The sequence below is a fragment of the Ipomoea nil genome, unplaced genomic scaffold (genome assembly GCF_001879475.1).
Source record: "Ipomoea nil cultivar Tokyo-kokei standard unplaced genomic scaffold, Asagao_1.1 scaffold3056, whole genome shotgun sequence".
NCBI lineage: Eukaryota > Viridiplantae > Streptophyta > Magnoliopsida > Solanales > Convolvulaceae > Ipomoea > Ipomoea nil.
The window spans coordinates 718,985-743,158 of record NW_017619484.1 but is presented as its reverse complement, the minus strand read 5'-3'; the positions used below and the strand labels follow the sequence as shown (position 1 = coordinate 743,158).

General features: G+C 41.7%; 1 protein-coding gene across 5 annotated transcripts; it reads right to left on the bottom strand.

Annotated features, from left to right (window-relative positions):
* Window positions 1-8,752: 8,752 nt before the first annotated feature.
* Window positions 8,753-13,467, bottom strand: LOC109164112 (cullin-1-like). 5 transcript variants are annotated; one of them, XM_019312872.1, is made up of 9 exons: window positions 12,936-13,467; window positions 12,649-12,842; window positions 11,433-11,532; window positions 10,831-11,016; window positions 10,690-10,737; window positions 10,154-10,357; window positions 9,945-10,022; window positions 9,623-9,709; window positions 8,753-9,060 (listed from the first exon to the last, which is right to left on the bottom strand). In XM_019312872.1, the coding sequence occupies exons 2-9, from the start codon at window positions 12,774-12,776 to the stop codon at window positions 9,022-9,024; spliced, it is 870 nt and encodes a 289-aa protein (XP_019168417.1). In that variant the 5' UTR covers window positions 12,777-12,842; window positions 12,936-13,467; the 3' UTR covers window positions 8,753-9,021. The 5 variants fall into 5 exon arrangements, with proteins under 5 accessions (XP_019168417.1, XP_019168416.1, XP_019168418.1 ...); XM_019312871.1 differs by having other exon boundaries at window positions 13,211-13,467; XM_019312873.1 differs by having other exon boundaries at window positions 13,351-13,467.
* Window positions 13,468-24,174: the final 10,707 nt, after the last annotated feature.

Sequence of the window (24,174 nt, the reverse complement as noted above, 5' to 3'; positions counted from 1 at the left end):
CAAGAATATTAAGGAGTTTGTGTCTGCTATTTCTTTTTCTATGTAACGCCAATCAATGAGCTGCTGGACTTACACTAGATTTATAAATTGGCATATAGGAGATCAACGTATTACCATATCCATATAATTGTATTGCTCCAAATTTCAAGCCAATTACCACAATCACAAATCTATTTTTATTTTATTCACATATGTTAATCTCTTAAATTCAATCATTAACAACTTCAAATTTTTAATACAAACACGAACACGAACACGATTTGTTAACGGGTTAAATAGGATGACACGATAGACACATTTTGTTAATAGGTTTCGGGTTCAGGTTGTGTCGACGCAATATGACACGAAACTCGTTTAAATCCGGTAAACCTATTAATATATTAAAAACAATAAAATTTAAAGTTAAGTTATATAAAAAAGAAATTCATCCTTAGTCATGTTCATGATATGTTTTGTAATCTCATTCATTCTTCCAAAAGGTTGAACCCCAACCCTAAGGCCCCCCCACACCTTGGCCCGACAGAGCATCTGGGAGGATGTAAATCAGTGTAACTCAACTGAACATGAACCACAGAGGCTAGACATTTGCTTACTATGCACAAGGAGCCCCCCTCACTTTGCTGTAATCTTATTCATGACAATGGTTCTTAGCGGATTATAAACAGGTTTGTGTAAATGAGTTAACACGATAATATTAACGGGTTAAACGAGTTGACTCGTTAAAATACGAAACAGAACGGGTCCGTGTTAGCCTGTTAACGATCCGGGCCGAGACATTATGGCCAAACACTAATATGTTATTTTTGTGTCCAATTTCGTATTGTGTTAACATGTCGTGTCCATAATTGTCGGGTCTATTAACCATAATATATTATATATGCAATCACATATACTATCAACACCGACAACACATTTAATCGTCACAACATAATCAACAATGAGATAAGAATAATTATACATTTTCAATTTTTAAAAATAAGGAATCAAGAATCTTGATTAGTATGTATAGATCGAAAAAGATGACAAAAAAGGTCCAAGAAACAGGGAGATCGATAGAGATCATGAAACAAGCTGAACAGTACTAGATCTATGATACGAACCCGTATCAAGCCGGCACCGCTTTGAGTGGATGCAGACTCCAAAGATGGAGTTAGGGGAGGGGAAAATCAGAGAGAGAGAGAGAGGGAGAGAAAGGGAGAGAGATTTCAGAGAAGGAAGATGATAGTAGAGAAGAAAAAGATAATAATAATTCGCATGTCTTTCCCCTAGCATGTAGGGTGATTATATACTAAGTTACTCCTATTATGCTTAGGACTATGATTCTTAATTAATATGATATAATAACGTATTAGGACTAAACTAATGTATCCTATTATGAATAAACTTAGTCTAACAAATGTAATCAGCCATCCATGCCGGTTTCCTTCGTTCTCTCCTTGGCCTAGTAGCTTGGGTTGTTTCTTTTCTTTTTCCCAATTCTTGATTTTCACCCGTGGATGTACTCGTATCACTCCCCTTCCCTTCGACGACCACCTTGTCCTCAAGGTGGAGATTCGGGTACCATCGTTCCATTTCATCGGCAACTTCCCAAGTGGCGTTTTCTGGATTACTATTTGACCATTGCACCAAGACTTGGCGTTGTATTTTTCCATTTATTAGAACATTCCGTTCCCCACATAGTGCTAGTGGAGTTGAAACTGGTGATTGGCCCACAATTTCTTCCGGTAATTGGACCTCTATATTTTCTTCAGTTCCTATGTGTTTCTTGAGTTGTGAGACATGGAATACTGAATGAATTCTTGCTTGTGGTGGTAGCTCGAGGCGGTATGCAACTTTCCCTATTTTTTCCAAGATATTGAATGGACCATAATAGCGTCGTGCTAGTTTGTTAGAGCTTCTACGTGCTACTGATATCTGTCTATATGGTTGTAGACGAAGCCAGACCTTATCTCCTACTGAAAATTCCACTTCGCTTCTTTTGGCATTGGCTTTTTGGGCCATGCGATGCTGAGCTTCCCGAAGATTGTGTTTCAGTTGCCTTATCAATCTATCACGATCCAACAATAATTCATCTAGTGCTTGCACTGTTGTTGTGTCTTTTGTATACGGTGCTAAGGTGGGTGGTGGTCTTCCATATAGTGCTTGAAATGGAGTCATTTTAATGCTGCTATGGTAACTTGTATTGGCGCAAAATTCTACCCATCCCAAGTATGACGTCCAATTGGTTGGTTTGATGTGAGTAAAAGCCCTTAAGTATTGCTCTAAGCCTCGATTCATTACTTCTGTCTGCCCGTCGGTCTGTGGATGGTATGATGTGCTTCTCTTCAGTGTTGTGCCACTTAGTGTGAATAATTCATCTCAAAATTTGCTTAGGAAAATTGGGTCTCGATCTGAGACGATTGTTGCAGGGAAACCGTGATGTTTTGCCACTATTTCTATAAATACATTAGCTGCTTTCTGTGCACTGAATTGGTGTGGTAATGTCCCAAAGTGCACATATTTAGTAAGCCTATCCACAACTACCATGATGGTTCCTTGTCCTCGTGATGCCGGTAATCCTGTTATGAAGTCCATGGTTACATCTTCCCAAACTCTCGAAGGAACTGGGAGTGGTTGGAGTAGTCCTGCAGGGGGTTGTGTTGAATATTTGGTTTGTTGGCATACTTGGCAGGCTGCAATGAACTTTTTCACATCTTCCCTCATGTTTGTCCAATGAAAATTAGCTGCAAGCCGTACCAGTGTGCGGGTTACCCCTGTGTGACCTGCCATTGGGGTTGAATGGAACTCTTGTAGTATGTGAGATTTCATCTTAGAGTTTGCTCCGATGCAATATCGACCTTTATAGAAAGTTAAGCCCTCTTTGATTTCATAATGATTAGGTAGTCTCCCTTCTGTATTTTTTTGGTGAAGTTGTAGTATGTCAGGTTCTGAATTATTTTCCTTTCGTATGGTCTCTAGAAGTTCTGGGATTGGTTTACTTACTGTGAGGAATACTTCCCCATACGATATGTTCGGAGTTGTCTCTTCTTCTCTCCTTGAAAGAGCATCTGCTACTTTATTATTACTGCCAGGTTTGTATTCTATTTTGAAATTATACCCCATTAATTTTCTAACGTAGTGCTGTTGAGTTGGGGTTTGCACTACTTGTTGTAACAACTCCTTTAAGCTCTTATGGTCTGTGCGGATGGTGAAAAATCTCCCAAGTAGGTACTGTCTCCATTTTTGTACAATGGCAAAAAGCTCCCTGTTATATGTTGATGAGTTTCTTAAGCGTAATCCCAACTTTTTGCTAAAAAAAGCAATTGGTCTGTCGTCCTGCACAAGAATTGCTCCGATGCCTTCATTAGATGCATCTGTTTCTACAATGAAAGGCTTGCTAAAGTTAGGGAGTCTTAAAACCGGAGTCTTTGTCATTATCGTTTTAAGGGCTGTAAATGCTTCCTCTGCCTTCTGTCCCCATTGGAATGCATCCTTTTTAAGTAAGTCAGTTAGCGGGGCTGCAATGTTGGCATAACCTTTTATGAAACGACGGTAATATCCTGTTAGTCCCAGGAATCCCCTTAATTGTCGGATGGTTTTCGGTGTTGGCCAGTTTATCATTACGTCAATTTTGTTAGGATCTGCATGCACACCTTCATGATCTATTATGTGACCAAGATATTCGATAGAAGTTTGACAAAATCTGCACTTGCTCAACTTTAAGTAGAATGCATATTGTTTTAATGTGCCAAGCACTTCTTGTAGGTGGTAAATATGATCCTCCAGTGTTTGGCTATAAACCAAGATGTCATCAAAGAACACGATTACAAATTTTCTCAAGAATTGGTGGAGCATGCGGTTCATAGTTGCTTGGAAGGTAGACGGGGCATTCATTAATCCGAAAGGCATGACAAGAAACTCGTAATGTCCTTCGTGAGTTCGAAAGGCGGTTTTATATATGTCCCGGTCATGCATCCTTATTTGATGATAGCCCGCTCTAAGATCTAATTTTGTAAACACCATTGCTTGGCCTAATTCATCAAAGAGCTCATCTGCAGTAGGAATAGGAAATTGGTCACGTACTGTTGCAACGTTCAAGGCTCTATAATCTACACAAAACCTGTAGGTCCCATCTTTCTTTTTTACGAGTAGGACTGGTGATGAGAAAGGGCTTTGACTAGGTCGAATAACTCCTTGATCTAGCATTTCTGTAACAAGCTTCTCAATTTCTTCTTTTTGGAAGTGTGGGTAGCGATATGGGCGAACATTGATTGGCTTGGTTCCCGGATTTAAATGAATCCTGTGATTGAAAAATCTATGTGGGGGTAGCGTAGCAGGTGTTTGGAATAGTTTCTCATGCTGTTGAAGTACTGTTATAATTTCTGGTGGTATATCTGTAGGGAATTCTACCGCTTCTATAGATTTTTCAGTATTATTTTCTTTTGGCGGGGATTCAGGACCACGTATTAAGAGTAACTCATAGAGTTCCAGTATTTCCCTTGTTACTACTGGAGCTTCTAACTGATTCAGAGTTATTTCTTGTGGTGTCAATGAATGATTTCCTTGCAATTTAATCTGGTGGCCTTTCCATTCAAACTCCATGGACACATTAGCATAGTCATGCTCAACTTTTCCAAGTCCCCGTAACCATTGAATTCCCAATACCATGTCTGGGCCTTGAATTGGAAGTACAAAGAAGTCTACCAAGAATTCAGTGCCTTGTAGTGTCAATGATACTTGTTTGCAGCTGTGGGTATAAGCTAGAGAATCTCCGTTACCAACATATACCCGAAATGGTGTGACCTTCAAAGTATGTAACTGTAATTGCTCAGCAATTTTGGGTTGCACAAAGTTATGGGTGCTGCCACTATCTATTAAAATCTGTAACTTTCGGCCATTAACTTCTCCCAAAAGTTTAAGCGATCTGGGATTACCCGGGCCTGCCAATGAGTTTAGACTGGAAATATCTCCTGTGATTATGTCATCTTGTCCATGCACTATGATTTCTTCTTCTAAGATTGGATCTTCTATATCATCCTCTTCTGTCCCCATTAACATTAGAAATCTGGTTCGACACCTATGATTGGTTGACCAACGTTGGTCACAGTTGCAGCAGATACCTTTCTCTCGTTTTTCCCGCATTTCTGCAGGTGTTAATTGTTTAATGGGGAGATTTTGTGTTGATTGAGTTGAGGGTGTTAAAGCTAAGGTTGTTGTCTCCCTTTTGTCTTGGTTCGATGATTGTGTTATAATCGGGGCTGACCGTGTAGTGTTTGCAGATGGTGTTTGGCGTTGTTGCCACCTTAAGGGTGCTCGTGCATGTTGGAGCTCAGCCTGAATTTCTTCCAATTTTGCTTCATATTCTCGAGCAAGATCAAAAGCTTCCATCAATGTTGTTGGTCGTGCCATCTGCACTTCTCGTCGAATAAGTGGTTTAAGCCCTGCGATGAACATGGAAATAAGGATATGTTCTGCAATCCCTGTAACTTTATTCATTAATTGTTCAAATTCTGCTTGATAGGCAGTGACTGTGGTTTGCTGTGTCAATTTTGACAATTTTCCTTGGGAATCCTCAAAACGAGACTCGCCGAACCGCTTTGTGACATTCTGTAGAAATTCCTTCCATGTAGTTAACATTCCATTCCTTTTCATCCATTGATACCACCCAGAAGCATTCCCTTCCATTGTGAATCCTGCTATTCGCAATCGCTGTGTGTCGGGTGTATCATAAAAATCAAAATATTCTTGAATTCTAAATATCCAACCATGAGGATCTGAGCCATCAAAGCGAGGTAACTCAAGTTTCATATGAAATCGTTGAGTCCCTTGGCCACTCTCCGGTTGCAAAGATGGTTGTAGATGAGTATCAGGTGGAGGTCCTAAAATTCCATGTGTTTGAGGTTGCACTGCTGCATTTTTATTTGTTGTTACCATCGTTTCCAACCGTGACACGGAGGTAATGAGTTGTTGAATGAGTTGGTGATTTGTAACAGTTTGTCTATCAAAATTTTCTTGCAATTCAGCAATTGCCTGCTCCCAAGGACGAGTTGTTGATGTAGATTGGTTGTCTAACATAATGGAGTAAGATTACAGTTTTGAGTGTGTAAACGAACAAGAAAGATGAGTTCGATGCAATGAAAGCACCAATTGATACGAACACGTATCAAGCCGGCACCGCTTTGAGTGGATGCAGACTCCAAAGATGGAGTTAGGGGAGGAGAAAATTAGAGAGAGAGAGAGGGAGGAGAAAATTAGAGAGAGAGAGAGGGGGGGGGGGGGGGGGGGAGAAAGGGAGAGAGATTTCAGAGAAGGAAGATGATAGTAGAGAAGAAAAAGATAATAATAATTCGCATGTCTTTCCCCTAGCATGTAGGGTGATTATATACTAAGTTACTCCTATTATGCTTAGGACTATGATTCTTAATTAATATGATATAATAACGTATTAGGACTAAACTAATGTATCCTATTATGAATAAACTTAGTCTAACAAATGTAATCAGCCATCCATGCCGGTTTCCTTCGTTCTCTCCTTGGCCTAGTAGCTTGGGTTGTTTCTTTTCTTTTTCCCAATTCTTGATTTTCACCCGTGGATGTACTCGTATCAATCTACATATGGGACAAGTTTGATGAAGTACCAACCAAATAGCAATGCAATTTGAATGAAATTTATGGTTGCATGGGCAGAGAACGGTGAAGATGTCGCCTTTCTGGAAACCAGTGATACAAATAACGCATTCATTCTCTCTCCTCTCCCTTTAAACTTTTAATATTTAACCTTACTTCTGCAAACAATTGGCTAAAGAAGCTGTTGATGAAGGTGGAAGCTCCGACAAGAACATTAAGGAGTTTGTGTCTGCTATTTCTTCATCTATGTAAAAACGCCAATCAATGAGTTGTTGGACTTACAGTACGTAGATTTATAAATTGGGATATAAGAGATCAATGTATCAACATATTTAACCATCACAACATAATCAACAATGAGACAGGGTTATCAAAAAAAAAAAAAAAAACAATGAGACAGGAATAATTATACATTTCCAAATATTTAAAATAAGGAATCAAGAATCTTGATTATTATGTGCAAGAAACAGGGTGATAAAATTAATGAGTTTGGGTAAACGGGTTAACATGATAATATTAACAGGTTAAATGAGTTCTTAATAGGTTTAATAGGTTGACCCGTTAAAACACGAAACATAATAGATGGGTCATTCCCGCTAACGATACAGGACAACGGATCCTTAACGGGTCAACCCATTAACGATTTGGGACATACAAGTTCTTAATAGGTTTCACAAGATTTAACAGGTTAACCCGTTAAGACACGAAAATCGAATATTTTATTACACCATGCCTCCGAAATTTTCCTTAAGAAAACCTTGGCTCCCCCTTAAGAAAAATATCCCGCGTCAATATTTTGCGTTTCCTCCCAACCAACCTTACAACATTGGCTTGCAGTCTAGTTGCGACCACGACTGAATGGCTTACCCTTAGCCCACGCCCTACGGCAAGGGCCCCTTGAGGAGGTCTAGGCCTATTTCTTGGGCTTTTGGGGTGCCACCTATGTAGCCTAGGGGCATGGTTCACCTCTCGGGCCCTTTGGGGTACCCAGGCCTATTTCTTAAGCTACTGGGGTATCGCCTACATCGTCCGAGGCATGGCTCGTGACTCGGGTGCCTTGGGGTGTGTGGGACAATTTCTTGAGCACCTAGGGTGTTGCCTATCTCGTGCTAGGGCATGGTTTGTGACCAGGACCCCTTGGGTCGTCCGAGACAATTTCTTAAGCATCCGTGTTATTCCTTATCTCGCTCGGGGCATAGTTCGTAACCTAGGCCCGTTGGGGCGCCCGGGCCAATTTCTTGAGCACCTGGAGTATTGCCTATCTTGCATGAGGTATAATTCGTGACCCGCCTGATGACTCTTATTTTGTATCATATTTTCACCACATTCTTATTCCTTTTTGCACGTTTTGAAGTGTTTATTTGGGTTTCCGGACTAAAAAGAGTGTTTTGTGCTCAAAATGACTCCAAATACACTTTCGAGGAATAAAAATGAAAAACGAAACAATATTTGATCATTTTGGAGCAAAAACGCATTAAAAAGGAGCATGAAAGCAAAATCGGAAGAAAAAACGCAACAGTGGCACGCCCGTGTAGTTAGGATTTAGATGTTGATACAGTGGGGTGGTTGCATTGGTGTAGTGGTGCATTGTGGTGACAGATGTTGTGAGGTGGTGTGGAAGTGGTTGTGCGTCAATGATGGCTGTGACTTGTAGATGTAGTACTTGTTACAGTGCCAGTGCATCATTGTTGTAGCTTTGGTGCATTCAGCTCTTAGATGTAGTGCATCATACTGTCATTAGGGTTATTTGTCGTAGAGTTTTATTTTTTGATTTCTAAGCATTAATGTTTAATATTAGTGATAAACATAATGCATACTATATTGTTAACAATTCATCTTTTTGTCGCAATTGGATGCTTATGGGTGGACTAATTTGCCCTACCATATATTTCTTATTATATTATACTAATAGTATCTTTAATTTTAGGAGACCACAACCGTGCATCACTTGATTTTAATGGTCCAAATTATACCACAGTTCCCACCTAAAGCATGGTTCTTATAAGAGCCAAACCCGTGACTAATCTAAACCATCCATCTTGAATGATGGGAAACTACAAATTGGTAGGACTGCTCAACAAAATGTTGTCATTTAATTGTGTTATGGACACATCGTACTTCTAACAATCTAATAATATAAGCCATAGAGGTGGATACTAATTACTATTTAAAGAAAATTAAAAAAGATCAAAACGATGAAATGTTATTACTTACAAATGTAAGGAGTAAGCTCAAAAAAGAACAAAAAAATCTTTCACAAGTCCAATGAAACAATAGGTGTAAATGACTAAATGTAATAAGCAGATCACTGTTGTTAGTACTTAGAGGTCTCTGAATGTTGTATTTTTCCAGTGTTGAGAACACGAGCAAGCAAGTCACACGATCACAAAAATTCCTGCTTACATCCACCACTGATTACCCAATGTTTAATGTGGCACATTGCTCAAGTATTTCCTGCCATACAAACAAACAGAATGAAACATGTAATCATGGAGACAGAATCACACATTACGGGGTAACCCTAGCCAAGATGGCAAGGGTTCCACACTTGTAACCACAAGGTCACGAGTTCAAATCCTTGTCCCCTTTGTTTGAGCCGGTCAGTTATGGGTAACCTAGATTGTGGGGTTTCCCTCGTCATCCAGAATCACACATTACCATAGTGCAATGGAGGAGTTGGAAATCAATGCAAGTTCTCTGGAATCTTGGAAGCATGAGATACAGAGTAAGAAAAGGCAAGATAATCATATTTTGTAGGAAGGTAATGCTAAATGTTGAACCACAACATCTAAATCTAAATCTTCATAATAAGGTGAAATTTTCTTTCTTTATTTCACTAGAATGTAAATGTAAGGCATATTAAATGAGAACCAAAAACACTATATATATATATATATATATATATATATATATATATATATATATATATATATATATATATATATATATATAGGCTGAATTTTCTGGACGGGAGGGGGAGAGAGGGTTGGGGTTTCAGGAGAGATTTGAAGGAAACCTTATATCTTGATGCATCAAGATTCTCAGCATTTTGCTTTTCAATCAATTGATTTGTAATTTCACCAACCAACTTCCAGTGCACAATCTGAAAAAGCCACATTTTCTTACTGGAAAAGCAACCCGTGACAAATAACAGCAAAATATTGAACTTTTGTAAAATCACTTTTAGAATATAAAGAGAGGAAGCTCTGGAAGAACAAATGCTAAAACTCCAGAAAAAAAAAAAGATTAGAGGTAGTACACAGTTTTTATTTTAAACAAAGACTCAGCTAACATTACAAGACCAGAAATTGGACAAGTATATGAATCAATTAAAATACCTGTAGAAGCTTCTCTACTCCAGGTGGATGCAAAATTTTGCATGCTCTTCCTCTTTCCTCCCTCAAACACTGTTCAGCCTAAAAATTTAAAAAGAACCCCCAATCCAGACATGGAGGAAACTAAAATACTTTTCATGGTTTTTTAATGTGAAAACATATGAAAGGAATATGACTTAAGCATGACAAAATAATACATAAAGCATATGAACCTTAGATGCATATTCTGCAGAAGAATAATTCAGTAGCCATTCTGGAGCTACTTGAGAGTAGTAATTGCCTGTGTCGACAAGTATTGCCTCCTCAAACTTGTTATAGCAGAATGGCCTTGTTTTCCCTCCAACTTCAGTGAAAAAGTTTGAAAGACTCTGTAGAAAGGTCTGGTCAGTTGGCAGCCCATTGCGGTCTTGTGTGATCTATATGTGAATATTTTCACTAGTCAGATCAAGTTGTGTTAATGATATAATGAATTTGAAACTGGAAACATTATGCATTCAGTGAACTTTTCTGGAAAAATGATAAAAAAGTGTTCATGTTCAAGTGGATTTTGCTTTCCATTTTCCCCTTTTTTTTCCTTTTTGGAAATTGGAGAACATTTTGAAAACTTTTTCCAATTTGGAAAACTAGAAAATATGGGTGGATAGTGGAGTAAGGATTTTTTTTTTTTCAAGTTGGCCCACTTTAGGAGTATGGAGTTGTAAAATAGAAAAATTTTCATGCTACTAAATAGGCAGTTAAGTAACTCTACCAGTAATATAGCAGCATCTATAAATTTTTGGAGGAAAGCAGTACAGACCTGAAATAGAGAAATAAATCAAGCAATGATTGACCAAAAAAACAAGGCCCATTAGGAATTTGAAAGAATACAACAGTATATAAAAGTACCCACCAAGTCATGGAAACAGCAAACTGAAATTTCAGAAAGGGGTGCAGCAGTTTCGCGGTCAGAAAACCTCTGATCAAGGTACAAGTAAAATCCCCCAAGGCATTTCACCATTGATTTATAATTTGCCCATAAACGTCGAAGTTCAGATAACAGGGGAGCTCCATTTTTATCACTTAGGGATGGCAAAACCTACAAGTAAAATGAAAATTTATGAGATGATTGTTAACAAGAAGACAACTTAACTGATTAACTCATTAAAGGATTTTGTGCACAGTTGGAAAAGTTTATGCTTTAAACAAATACTCTCCGGATAGAAACACATCTAGCACTAACAAAGTGGCACTGACATTACAGATTGTTTTCCAGCAATATTGTTATAAGATTATCAGATTATGAAAGCTAAGATGCACTGGCTTTAAATGAAAATATGCTGCAAATACTAATATTATTCTTTAATTATTTTAAAGATAAAAATTAAACATGATATTTAACAAACAAGAAAATAAATCAAAATGTAAACTACTTTAAGAAAAACAAAGCATTCAAATTTCACTGAAGATGCATAAAAGCAATATCATTACATATCAAGATTAAAAATGTCTCACCTTTAAAAAAATACTTTCTTCCAAAGCTTTCTTAAATCTTTCATGAAGCTGCCATGAGTAGTCATTTGGCGGCGGTTGAACACACAAAAGATAAACACAACTATGAAATATTGAAATGTTAAAGATATCTCACAAGAGAATTGTCAAAAAATCAATTTGCAACATTTAGATTTTGGCTGTCACTATGGCAGATGCCATATAAGACAGCAGGAAGGTAACAACAACGTCTATGAAATATGATTGTTCACCCATATTTATCTTCAACTTTTCTAATTGTCCCATTTTTTTATTTTTGAATCCATCAAGAAATTTACATTCAGTGATTAAGAGGTAACCTGTCAAAAACATAACCTATATTCCTGGTCAAATCTTGTCACAACCATCCATGTAGATAGTAGAGAATCACTATTGGTTTCAAGTTACTCAAACAAAAAGGTAAGGTCAAGCAGGGGTTAGCATAAGTCCATATCTTAACAAATGCACAAAAAGAATTCTGTAGAACTGAACACTTTATTTTTTAAAGAATCCAAGATACATCCCCTAATACAATGAAAACTATCCAGTAAGGAAGCTTGAAACCATGCAGTAGAAGCTTCTATTCAACATTTGTATAGCCACCTTCAACAGATCTATAGTACAAAACTATCAATCTATTAATATTGAAGAGCTAAAGGCACTAGGAGGAAGATATGGGTATTACCTGACTCTGTTACGATATATGAATGTATGGTTTTAAAAGTTTGATAACTTTAGAAGGATGGTAACAGTAGCAGACACTTTATGAAAAATGATGGCTGCAAAGCAACAAATTAGCTGCTCTAGGAATTGGACAATCACCATAAATATGAAAGTGGAGCAGAGTTAACTCTACTAAGAGTGGAATACTAAATATGTGCCAAAAATACAGTTCCCTTGTTTGTTTTTCCTATTCTTTTCATAGTCTTAATAATAATTCTGCTAATATATAGTCAGTACACTTTGAACGAGAAACCTTTCTCCATTTTTCCAAGATATTTCTTCAATTAAGTATTAATTGTATAATAATTTAAAGCTGATTAGTTCTTACACATCCCAAACACTTAAAAATAGTTTTTCAGTATGACAAAATTATAGAGCATACTAATGATACTAGTACAGATACGAGAAAGCCAATTTAAAATAGAAGTGTATGTTTCAGTGTACATCTAACAAAGTACCAGCAAGCAGAAAAGGATACTCATAATACTTCATGTATTCCTCTGAACTAAACAGTGCACTAGCAGTGTAACCATCCATTATCATCAACGCTTTGGCAATGCCCTCCTCCAATCTATTCATCCCCTCTTCCAGTGTCAACCTGATCATCTTTTTCTTTATTTATTTTCCCTTCTTTTCTTTGATAAGTATCTTTCTATACCTTCTTCGTAAGCTCTTCAAATGCCCAAACAATTCCAAGATTAGTTAACACAAAAAATGATTAAGACGAAATATACTATTCAAAGCCACTACAATCAACAAATTTACATCATGCTAACCAATAATAGATGCACTTAACCTCATTGGACAGGTACATTTCAAGAACTAAGCCTAATAGCAAAATACAGTAGACCAAATTAGCCATGTAAATCTAAGTACTACTATAACATGAGAATCTACTCTATCATCACCCTGACAGATATCCAGATAAGGATTTACAAAATGTGAATCACTAATACAACGCTAATCTCAAGAATCCATGCACAAACAGGAATTTATTCAGAAGGACCGCAGATTGATTATGTATGCATACACGCGCACACCTTCAATCCGAAATTTACACAAACAGAAAAGCTGCGATTAGTGTCCGTGTAGGCGTGTGTGTATATGAAGCGCAGTGTAGAGAGACGGAAGTGAAGAAACGTAAAAGAAATAATGGGGAAAATAGGGTTTTGGAAATTACTCCTTAGGGTTTAGGGCTTTAGGCAAGGCATTTGTGGCAGGGAAAGTGCATATCGCACTCTCTCTCCCTCGCTTTATACGTCTCTTCAGTGCATGAAATGATGAACTTCAATTGAGAGCACCCAAGCAGAACAGACGAGACAGGGGTTGGTAAAGACGGTGTCGTTTATGCAAATTTTTTAAAGAGAATAAATGGAGTTTTTTTAAACAAAATTATATCTTATAAATAAATAAATTCAAAATATAAATTTATTATATAGGGCGTTCATGTGGTGATGTGCTTCTAAAACTTATCACGACCGGATAATAGTAAAACTTATCAAATTTTTAATATGTAATTATTATTGCCAATTCATTTTTGTAACGGTCATGTACTTATTATAAAATAATAACCCAAGTTATTTGTTTAATAAATTATAATTTTAACTATTTTACTATAATATGTCTACTATAAACATTAATTAAGGAGAAATTTATAAAGTATATAAATCTTTCCAAATCCCCCACCCCCCCCCCCCCCCCAAGTTAGAAATACTTGTATATTTTTGGAAAGAGGACAAAAATTTGTGAAGAATTTATAGGGTAGAAGATTTTTTTTTTTTTTATACACTCTAACCTATAAATAGTATCTATTCAATTGTAATGCCAACTCTAGTTACCAGGACTATGTGGTCCAATGGTACCCGGGTTGGACTTCCATTTGGAAGACTGTGAGTTCGAGTCTTAGTGGAGGCGTTATTAGCTCTTTGTGTTTCAGTAGGTTGAGAAAGTATATGAACAGATACTACATTGTAATAGAGCTAGTAGCATTCAAAAAAAAAAATGACTATTTTGTAGTACAAATATCAATGGGGTCCACTTTTGATTTCGATCGGGTCAAAGTGAATTCAAGTTCTTGTGTGAGGTTTATCATCGTCTACACAAACAGCAATACGGTTCAAAGACACTGCGTTCTACCACACAACCAGTAGAGTAAATATATATTCACAATGGAAGGTTCAAAGGGTAACACCTACCTACCCTATACGGGAAGACCGTTGAACAAAGTCCTATCATTTTACAGTCCCAAAAATCAATTTTGTATTCAGTTGGGGATTGTTGGAAAAAATAGTGTAAAATGTGTTAAGAACAAGTGTAAATTATATTTTTATGATACCTGGTAGTCATATATCTAGCTACTCCTAGGGCAGGGTATTGCTTTTGGCGGTCGGTTCTGTTGCGTCTTTGTGTCTGTATCCGGTACCGAGTGCTAAGAGCCAATCGACATCTTCCCGACCTCTAGCCCGAGCTTAGATACGTGTAGCATCGAAACATTCACGCCGCGCGTAGATGATTCCTCGGATAAAGTGCCACATGTAGATGATTCCTCGGATAGAGTACCGATAGTTGCATGTAGACCACGTGTCCGGCATGCCGGGGGCCCGAAAAGTGTCCCCTCGTCCCATATAAATACCTGCATTTATTGCTAGTAGGGGGACTTTTGGAGATTTCGAGGCTAGAAGGGAACCTCCCGACCCACTGTCGTTTGGTCCCGAGCTCCAATAGTATACGATCCAGCAGTGTAAGACAGAACATCGTATTTACACTATCATTTTGGCGCCGTCTGTGGGGAACAAAACGGAAAGCCGTTTGGCGCACCGTCATCGTTCTTTAGAGTCATGTATCTATTTATGGGCGATTTGGAACCCGAAGAGAGCGCCTCTTCGGACCTCCGCTCACACCTCAATTCACGAGTCGACCTCAACCAGTTGCCTGGGAGAGCATCGACCCTTGACCAAGTAAATTTCGTCCAGCAGGGACCAGTATACCCAGCAGTACCCGGACAAATACCGTTTCAGCAACCCATCTACAATGCTGGGATGTTTGACCCCATGTTCCAATATTGGCAGAGCCCGCAACGGTTCTATCCTCTGGCTTACCAATTCCCACCGGTATCAGGTATATTTCCACATCCTCCGTATATACCGCAACCAGTCGAAGTGCCTGTGGAGATGCCTCCGGAAGTTCCTCAACCCGAACTGCGACGAGCACAATCTGAGAGGCGGCCGGCCCGATCACATTTGGGTGCTGAGGGTGTAGCTCCGGTTGAAGATGATGTCGGACAACGAACAAGTGCTTTTGTGAGGCTCGGTCCAACGGCGCAGCGTCGACCCCATCAGCAGGGAGATGGCCGAGCACAAGTTGAGGCATCGATAGCGAGTCGCCATGGGAACTCGAGTGAAGTCAGCTCCTCCCGGTCGCAAAGGCGAAGGGAGCCCAGGAAAGTTACACCGCTTAACCTGAACGACGAAACCAAAGGTCTTTCGGAGCAGGTCTGCAATGAATTCCGGACATGGAAGAGGGAACATGGCTCCCGGTCATCCGCAGTCGCGTCCCCTCTGCTAAAAACGCCATTCACTTAGGAGATTATGAACCAGCCTTATCCCCATGATCTCCGAGTTCCAGGCAGTAAAGATTATGACGGTCGGGCCGACCCTGAGATGTACGTTAACTCGTATTACGGGAATATGCTGATGATGGGGGTCACCAATGCCGTTACGTGTCGGGCTTTTTATTCCACCTTAACCGGTCCGGCCGCCGAGTGGTTTATAGCTTTAGAGCTAGGTTCGATCTCTTGCTTCGTTGACTTGGCTACCAAATTTGTCTGAAAATTTGTGACGTCCAAAACGGTCAGGAAGCACTTTATGTATCTGGAAAAAGCTAAGCAATTGGAGGGGGAGTCTCTATGCGACTTTCTCGTCAAGTGGAAGACTGCCATCGGAGAAGTCGAGCCCATGGATGATCTCACCGCAATCAACATGTTACACTCTTCTCTCCAAGCGGGAGCGTTGTATCAAGACTTCATCTTGCACCCCCCGACCACCTATGAAGATGCCATCCGACGCGTGATGGATTATGCTAATGCAGGGGAGGCTAATGCAGCAAAACAGTCGTAGGAGACTGACACAAATCGGAAATAGCCCGGCCGACCAGATGGCAGACAATGAGAGCCTCAGGGCAAAGGGCGGGGGCGAATGGAAGATTTTACTCCTCTGAACCGGCCAGCGGTGGATGTCTTGCGTTACGCGCAATCATGTAATATGATCGAGCTCCCTAAACCATTCAGAGATGGTCGGGACAGGAATAAATATTACGCGTACCACCAGTGTAAAGGACATGAGACAGAGGAATGTATATACTTGAAACAGCTCATTGAGGACTTGATACAGTCCGGGAAATTGACCGAGTTCACGGCGAAGAAAGAGGAGAATAAGAAATCCTCATGGAGAAAAAGTTTTAAGTGATTAGACCAAGGAAAGAAAGACAATGGGCCCTGACGACCCCCCAGCCTCTGCTTCTAAGCAGGTCATCCACGTTATTTTTGGTGGACCGGAGGATGGGACGTATCCATTAGAGTGACATTCGATGTAATCTATTGATTCGGCAGAGGGCACAAAGAGGCAAAAACAAGAACCAATCACATTTACGCCTGAAGACCTTTCGAATGGTTCAGACCAGAGCGCCGAAGCACTTGTGGTCACTATTGACATCATGGGGATGGACGTTCAGCGCGTCATGGTTGATACCGGGAGTAGTGTAAATGTGTTGTATCTTGACGTTTTCCAGAAGCTCAAGCTCGACCACATCGAGCTCACTCCAATCGGCACCCCTTTATCTGGATTCACAGGTGATGTGATCCACCCCGAGGGAAAGAGAACCTTGCCCGTGGAGTTGGGTACCCCGCCACGAGTGGTGCAAGTATTGATGGAGTTTGTGGTCGTGAACTTACGGTGTGTCCATAATGCCATATTGGGTCGGCCGGCTATCGCCATGGTAGGGGCAATAATTTCTATGCCCCACCTATGCATGAAGTTCCTGACCCCATAGGGGGTTGGCGTCCTTAGAGGAGATGTCCGATCAGCGCGAAAGTGTTATCTCCAAGTTGTGCATAGAAAGGAAGCTAGCAGTTCTCGGGTGAACACGATCTCTAGACGAAATGACGAACGTAGAAAGGAACAGCCCGAGCCATCCGATGAAGTTGAGGAATTGCCGTTACACGAGGATCGGCCGGATCGAATCATCAAGATTAGCAAATCCTTATCACCTGAGCTACGAGAGTCTGTACTGTCTGTCCTTCGCAAATTTTCGGACATATTCGCATGGCGACCTGAAGATAGGCTCGGGATTGACCGATCGGTCATATGTCATCATCTGGCTGTCAATCCTATGGTGAGACTGATCATACAGAAGACTAGGCATCTGTCAACCGATCACCGGGAATTTATAAAGAACGAAGTCAAAACACTAGCAGCGATTGGCCACATTCGGCCTGTGGTCTTCCCCGACTGAGTTGCAAATGTGGTGCTCATCCCTAAACCCCCAGCGTGGCACATGTGCATAGATTACACCGATATGAATAGAGCCTGCCCCTTGGACCCATACCTATTTCCAAGCATCCACCAGATTGTAGATGAGACGACTGTGGCTCACTTGATGAGTTTCATGGATGCGTTCAAGGGCTATCATCAGATCATGATGGCCGAAGAGGATGAGAGTAAGACATCTTTCGTTACTCCCGATGGCTTATATTGTTATAGAGTTATGCCCTTCGGCTTGAGGAATGTCGGGGCAACTTATCAACGCATAATCAATCGCTTATTTGACCCATTGCTCGGGAACACCATGGAAGCTTATGTCGATGACATGCTTGTGAAGAGTCGGGACCGATCTCATCATTGCCAACATTTGTGCGACTGCTTCCAGATCATGCGAACGTACCGGCTGCGATTAACCCCGAGCAAATATACTTTCGCCATAGAAACCGGCAAGTTTTTAGAATTTATGATGACGAAGCGGGGGATTGAACCCAACCCCTCTAAAGTCAAAGCTATCCTTGACATGCAAGCCCCGACCACAGTTCGGGAGGTACAACAGTTAACCGGACGGCTCGCCGCCTTAAGTAGATTTTTATCAAAATTGGCAAAGCGTGCCTTGCCATTCTTCAAGACATTGAGAAAGGTCAGCGGTTTCACTTGGGATGAAGAGTGTCGAGCGGCGTTCAACGACCTCAAAGAGTACTTGATGTCTCCTATAGTTCTTTCCAAACCAGAGCCCGGGGAAGATCTTGATGTGTATTTGGCGGTTATCGATCGAGCTGTTAGTGTTATGCTGTGCCGAACGGACGCCGAGGGTATTCAACGACCTGTATATTATGTTAGCCACGCGCTTCAAGGGCCTGAGCTCAGATACTCTCGTCTAGAGAATGTTGTTTTTGCCCTATATACGACGGCCAAGAAGCTGACGCCGTACTTTCAAGGGCGGACCGTCCGAGTACTTACGGACCAGCTGATCAATGCCATCCTTCCCACCACTACGTCATCGGGCCGATTGGTTAAGTGGGCCATGATGTTAACGCAATTTGCGATCGAGTACAAGCCCCGACCGGCAATTAAAGGTCAAGCGTTGGCCGATTTTGTTGTGGAATGCACGGCTAGAAACTCTCAGGCGTCGATCCCGACCGACCCGGACGCCTCTTGGTGGGGGGTAGCTACTGATGGGTCCAGTAGTAAGCGAGGCTCAGGCGGTGGCATTGTCATCACCAGTCCAAAAGGATTTAAAGTCTACTACGCGCTCATATATCAGTTCTCGCCAACCAATAACGAGGCCGAGTACGAGGCATTTATTGCAAGTTTACAACACATTAAAGATCTCGGTGTCGAGTACGTTCGAGTCCAGACTGACTCCTCATTGGTTGTAGGACAAGTCTTGGGAGATTATGAAATCAACGGTGAGCGTTTGTACCGGTACAGAAATTTGACTTTGGAAGAGTTGACCGGGTTCAGGCATATGCAGTGAAGCACGTCCCTCGATTAGACATTGCTGATGCTGACATTCTTTCGAAGCTCATCCAAGAAGCACCCGAGCACATCTCCAAAATTGCTCAGGTCTTGGTGGTCCCTGCCCCGAGTATTGATTGATTGGACGTCGCCTCCATTCAAGACGCACAAGAAGATTGGATATCGCACATCGTGACTTACCTTCAAGAAGACCGTTTGCGAGAAGATGCCGATAGGGCTTGCAAAACTAAACTCCGGGCACCAAGATTTCAGGTCGTTGACAGTCAATTGTACCGACGGTCTTATGGCGGACCCTTGATGCGTTGTCTCACGGATTTCGAAGCACAGGTAGTCATGACAGAGTTGCACTCGGGTCTGTGTTCCTCTCACCAAGGGGGAAGGTCACTGCTCGGAGAATAATGGTGATCGGCTATTACTGGCCTTCTATTCAGCTTGATTGCGAGAGACTCGCTAAGGAATGTGAAGTGTGTCAGTTGTTTGCAAAACTGCCAGGAAGACCGGCAACTTTCTATCAACCGGTCAGTACGGCCATTCCGTTCGCTCGGTGGGGTGTGGACATTATAGGCCCTTTCCCTCAATTGTCCGGCCGACGGCGATTCATCATCGTCGCCATTGATTACTTCACTAAATGGGTTGAAGCCGAGTCGTTAGCAACCGTAACGTCTTAGCAATGTGCATGTTTTCTTTTGAGAAACGTTGTCTCTCAGTTTGGGGTGCTGGTTCAGCTGATAACAGATAACAGATAACAAATAACGGCAAACAGTTTGAAGGCCAATATTTTCAGAATTTCCTCGCGATAGTAGGCACGGAGTCCTTGCGCTCTTCCGTCGCTTATCCCTAGGGGAATGGTCAAGTTGAGAATGCCAACCGCACTATACTTGATGGTTTGAAGAAGAAGTTGTACATGTCTGGGCTCAATTGGGCTGATGAGCTCCCCTTCATATTGTGGACATATCGTACGACCCCCAGGGAAGCGACCTGAGAGACTCTGTTTGCCTTAGTTTATGGCGCAGAAGCTAGACTCCCTATTGAAGCCTGGATCCCGACCGCACGGGAAAAGAACTACGACCCCGAGGAGAATGATCGTTGCTGGCGACTGACTTGGACTGTTTAGAGGAAAAGAGAGAATTGGCTGCCTGTCGTGTAGAGGAATATAAAAAAAAAAAAAAAAAAAAAAAAGTGAAGGCTAGTCGAGATGTACACGCCCGACCGTGATACTTCCAAGTGGGTGATTATGTGTTGCGGCGGCGTGAGACTAGTCAGCCACAGGAGGGTGGTAAGTTTACACAGAGTTGGGAGAGCCCGTATGTTATTTCAGCGGTTATCCGGCCAGGAACATACCAATTGGAGACCACGACCGGCCGACCAATCGAACGAACATGGTACTCGGAAAATTTGGTGTTGTTTCGTCATTTGGCGTACCTTAATGGTTGAGAGTAGCCTCTCTTTTCTTTGTCTAGTAGGAAGTCGGGGGTAGATGTTAGACAATATGTACTCGACCCTCAGATGTGTAACCTATTATATATCGGATGTAAGTGGTTCGCTGATGTTTGATGAGCAACTAGCCATCGAACGATCAATGTTGTCTGTTCATGTTTTGAGATGATAATGATCGACTTAACTCACCTCTATTTGTACTCGGACCCGGTTGGGTAAGATTTCAACCTACAACCGCAGTGTCGATAAACTTTAAGTCCTGATTCCATACCGATGAAGACAAGGTTCCGATCTACGACCGCAATGTCGCGTAAACTTTATTCCGGTTCCATACTGATGAGGACGAGGCTCTGACCTACGACCGCAAAGTCGCGTAAACTTTAAATTCCGGTGATATACTGATGAAGACAAGGCTGTGATTTATTGTTGGGTCCCGAGTACAAACGGAAGGGGAAAGGAAGCTAACCAAGTGTATATCTGTCAAACGTCTTAACCGCATTTTTGCGGCTTAACCCAATTAACCGTGTGGGGTAGGTACCTGAAGACCTTTGGGTCAGATCCTCCACTCGGCATTGAGCGATATATCCGCATCTTTGCGGTTTAGCCCGATTCCTTCGATTGGGAACCGTGACCTTGGGGTCGGATCCTCCCGAACTTGGGGCCGAATCCACCCCTCGACCAAAAACGTCTGCTCGGACTCAGTCCCGCGAACTATTTTATCGACAGGTATTGAGATAGTTGGTTAGGACATTTCCCGGCCACTCGTTGCCAACAAATTCAACCGCACTAACTCTACAAACTTTAACATGCTACCATAGCGCGGATAGATCTATAAAGTTCTCAATCTCGATCCAATAAGTTAGCCACCAGTATAACTCTCTTAGTTGGCACCTGGAAACTAAGAGAGTGGGGGGTTGCGTGTATTAACGCGGTGGGCCCTAAGGCCCTAAAAGGTAGAATTAAAACGAGCAGGCAAAGTTATATAACGTAAAATTTGGACGAGCAGGCAAAGTTATAAAACGTAAAAGTTGTAAGTAAAACGAGCATGCAAAGCTTAGAGCGTAAATTTCACAAAATTAGTAAGTTAAAAAGGAGTGTATTTAATAATCGCTCGGTACAAAGAGACCGAGCTCTCTCAAAACAAAAACAAGTAAAGCAGAGCGCATATCAGAGCTTAGGAGCTTGGATTTAGTTGGCTCGAGTCGGAGTTTGGCTGATTAGTGTAGGGGTTGGGCCCTGGGCCGGCCACCTCTTCCGGGAGATTTGCCAAGATAGTCTTCAGGTCTTCGCCTTCGAAGACTATAGAAAGAGACACCTGGACATGTCGGAACATGGCGCGTTGGCCCGAGGCGAAGGCCCAGTCACCGAACACCCAAGCCAAGTCTTCACTGGTCTTCTGCGTTAAGAATGCACGGAAGAATCGTTTGGCCATAGCCCGGTCGTTGCAGAGGAATTTGGCTAGCTTCTCCAAGTTGCCTAGCCTCTACTTTAGCTCCTCGGTCTCTTTCTGAGCCGATTCCGCTTCCACGATCGCCTTTTGGGCTAAGGCCACGACGGTGGTTCGAGCTTCCTCCGCGGTCGTCCTCCCTTCTCGAGTTACCTTGAGGCGACGCTTGAGCTCTTTGTTTTCCTTCTTCAAGGCACCGGTTTCAGCATTGGCCCGTGAGCGGTAATATAGAGTCGTTAAGATCCGAGTGATCTGTAAGAAAACATCTTAGACCGTCTGAGCATAGATAAGAACGAACGAAAGGTTAATTGTGTGCAAACCTTAATTAGTTCCCGGGGACCGGCTTCAGAAATTTGCTCGGGTGTCCAGTCCAGCATGTCCTCATCGGAGGGAAAGAGAGCATTGATTTCGTTCAAGAGTGATGGCTGATGTACCCCACCCCGGACAGTGTCTCTCGGGGAAGAAGGTCTACGAGTCTTTTTTCGGGGGCTATCTCTTCCACCTCGGATTTGCCCACCTTCTCCTTCCCCCTTTTACCGGCTGCTCGGACGACCTGCACCCCGGGTCCTCGCTCACTCGTGATGGCAAGTGCATCCGCTGTCGTAGTTGTGACCATTGGGACCGTGGTCGGGACGGTCTCGTCTAGACTGGCAGCAGACGAGTCGCTCGGTCCCACTGCTTTCTTCCCCCCTAGTGCCACCTTGGGTCGGGGTGCTCGGGTAGCAGGGCTACCACTTGGAAATCCTTGGCTTGATTTCATATCTGCATAATGGAAGCATTAAACGATTAGGATGGTAAAAGATACCAGAGCCAAAGTCTCAGGAGTCGGGTAAATTGTCTCCGTCAGGTGACCTTTGCTAGAAGGTCCCGGTCTAGGGAGAGGAGTAGCAACCGTAATCTCCACCGGCCGAAGAGTGTATTTCCTATCAAGGTCGTATCTCGGAGGTGGGAGATGGGCATTGGTGTAAGCTTCTGCCGACCAGAAGAACTTGTAGTTGTGGATGTGACACCCCGTAAATCCAAATTCTATTTAGGGATTAATTAAGTAATTAATCGTAATCTAATTGGTAATTTATTCTTTTAATTCCTGAAAATTCAATAGTCGGGAACTAGTAATTGACTAGTCAACACAAGTCAATGAGTTGTACTCTAAGCTTTGTGAATAGTTCCCTTGTTCCCTTACACTTCTTCATCTTAGTAAGGGTAATGAAGACATTTCACATCATGATTTTATTCCAAGATAACCTCGAAGACACCTTTCATTCTTTCCCTTACACTTTCAAAACATAAGCTCTTCCTTCTTTCTAAAAATTTAGCTAGCTTTTCCTCCAAGCTAAGTTGGGACTTTCCAAGATCTTCAAAGTTTGTCTCCAAGATTCCACATTTCCTACTCTTGAGCATCTAGGAGGGTAAGATCTATGTTCCTTTTGTGTTTTTAGTGTTTTCTAAGGTATCTTTTTCTAAAGATGAGATCTTTATGGTCTTTTGGTGTGTTCTTGAAGTGGGTGTTGAAGGTGATCCTTGTTAGGAGCTTTGAGAGGTGTTAAAAGTGAAGGTTTAGTCTTCAAGAGGTAACCCATACTTTACAAAATCTATTTTCATTACCTATATGATGATTTCTTGGATTCTACATGTGATTTTGCTATGATATGTGAGTGTTGATGCATTGTCTTGTGAAAATGCATATCTAGAGCTTGTTATTAGGGTTTTTGCATGCCATTGCTTGGCTATTCCTTTGATTTAAGTCATTTTGTTGTATTTGGTGAGATTTTGGATGTTTTGGACTTGAATTTGAGCTTGGTGTTGAAAATCTCCGAAGGGATATTTTGTTCAGGGTTCGGTACCCGCGGGCGGAACGGTAGGTAGGGGTCCACCCGCCGCCCCACCCGCGGGGTACGTTGGTGGTGGGAAGTGGTTCTCGCGGGCGGAACCACGGGTGGGGGTCCACCCGTAGCCCCACCCGCGGGTACATATATGGTGGTTGTGTGGGGATTTATTCCCCGTGATTCTTTTGACTCGGTATTTGGTGTTTTGACTTCCCGATGTTCTTTTGATGAACTATTTGAGTGTCTTCTTGATGTTTCGTATGTCTACAACTATGTGG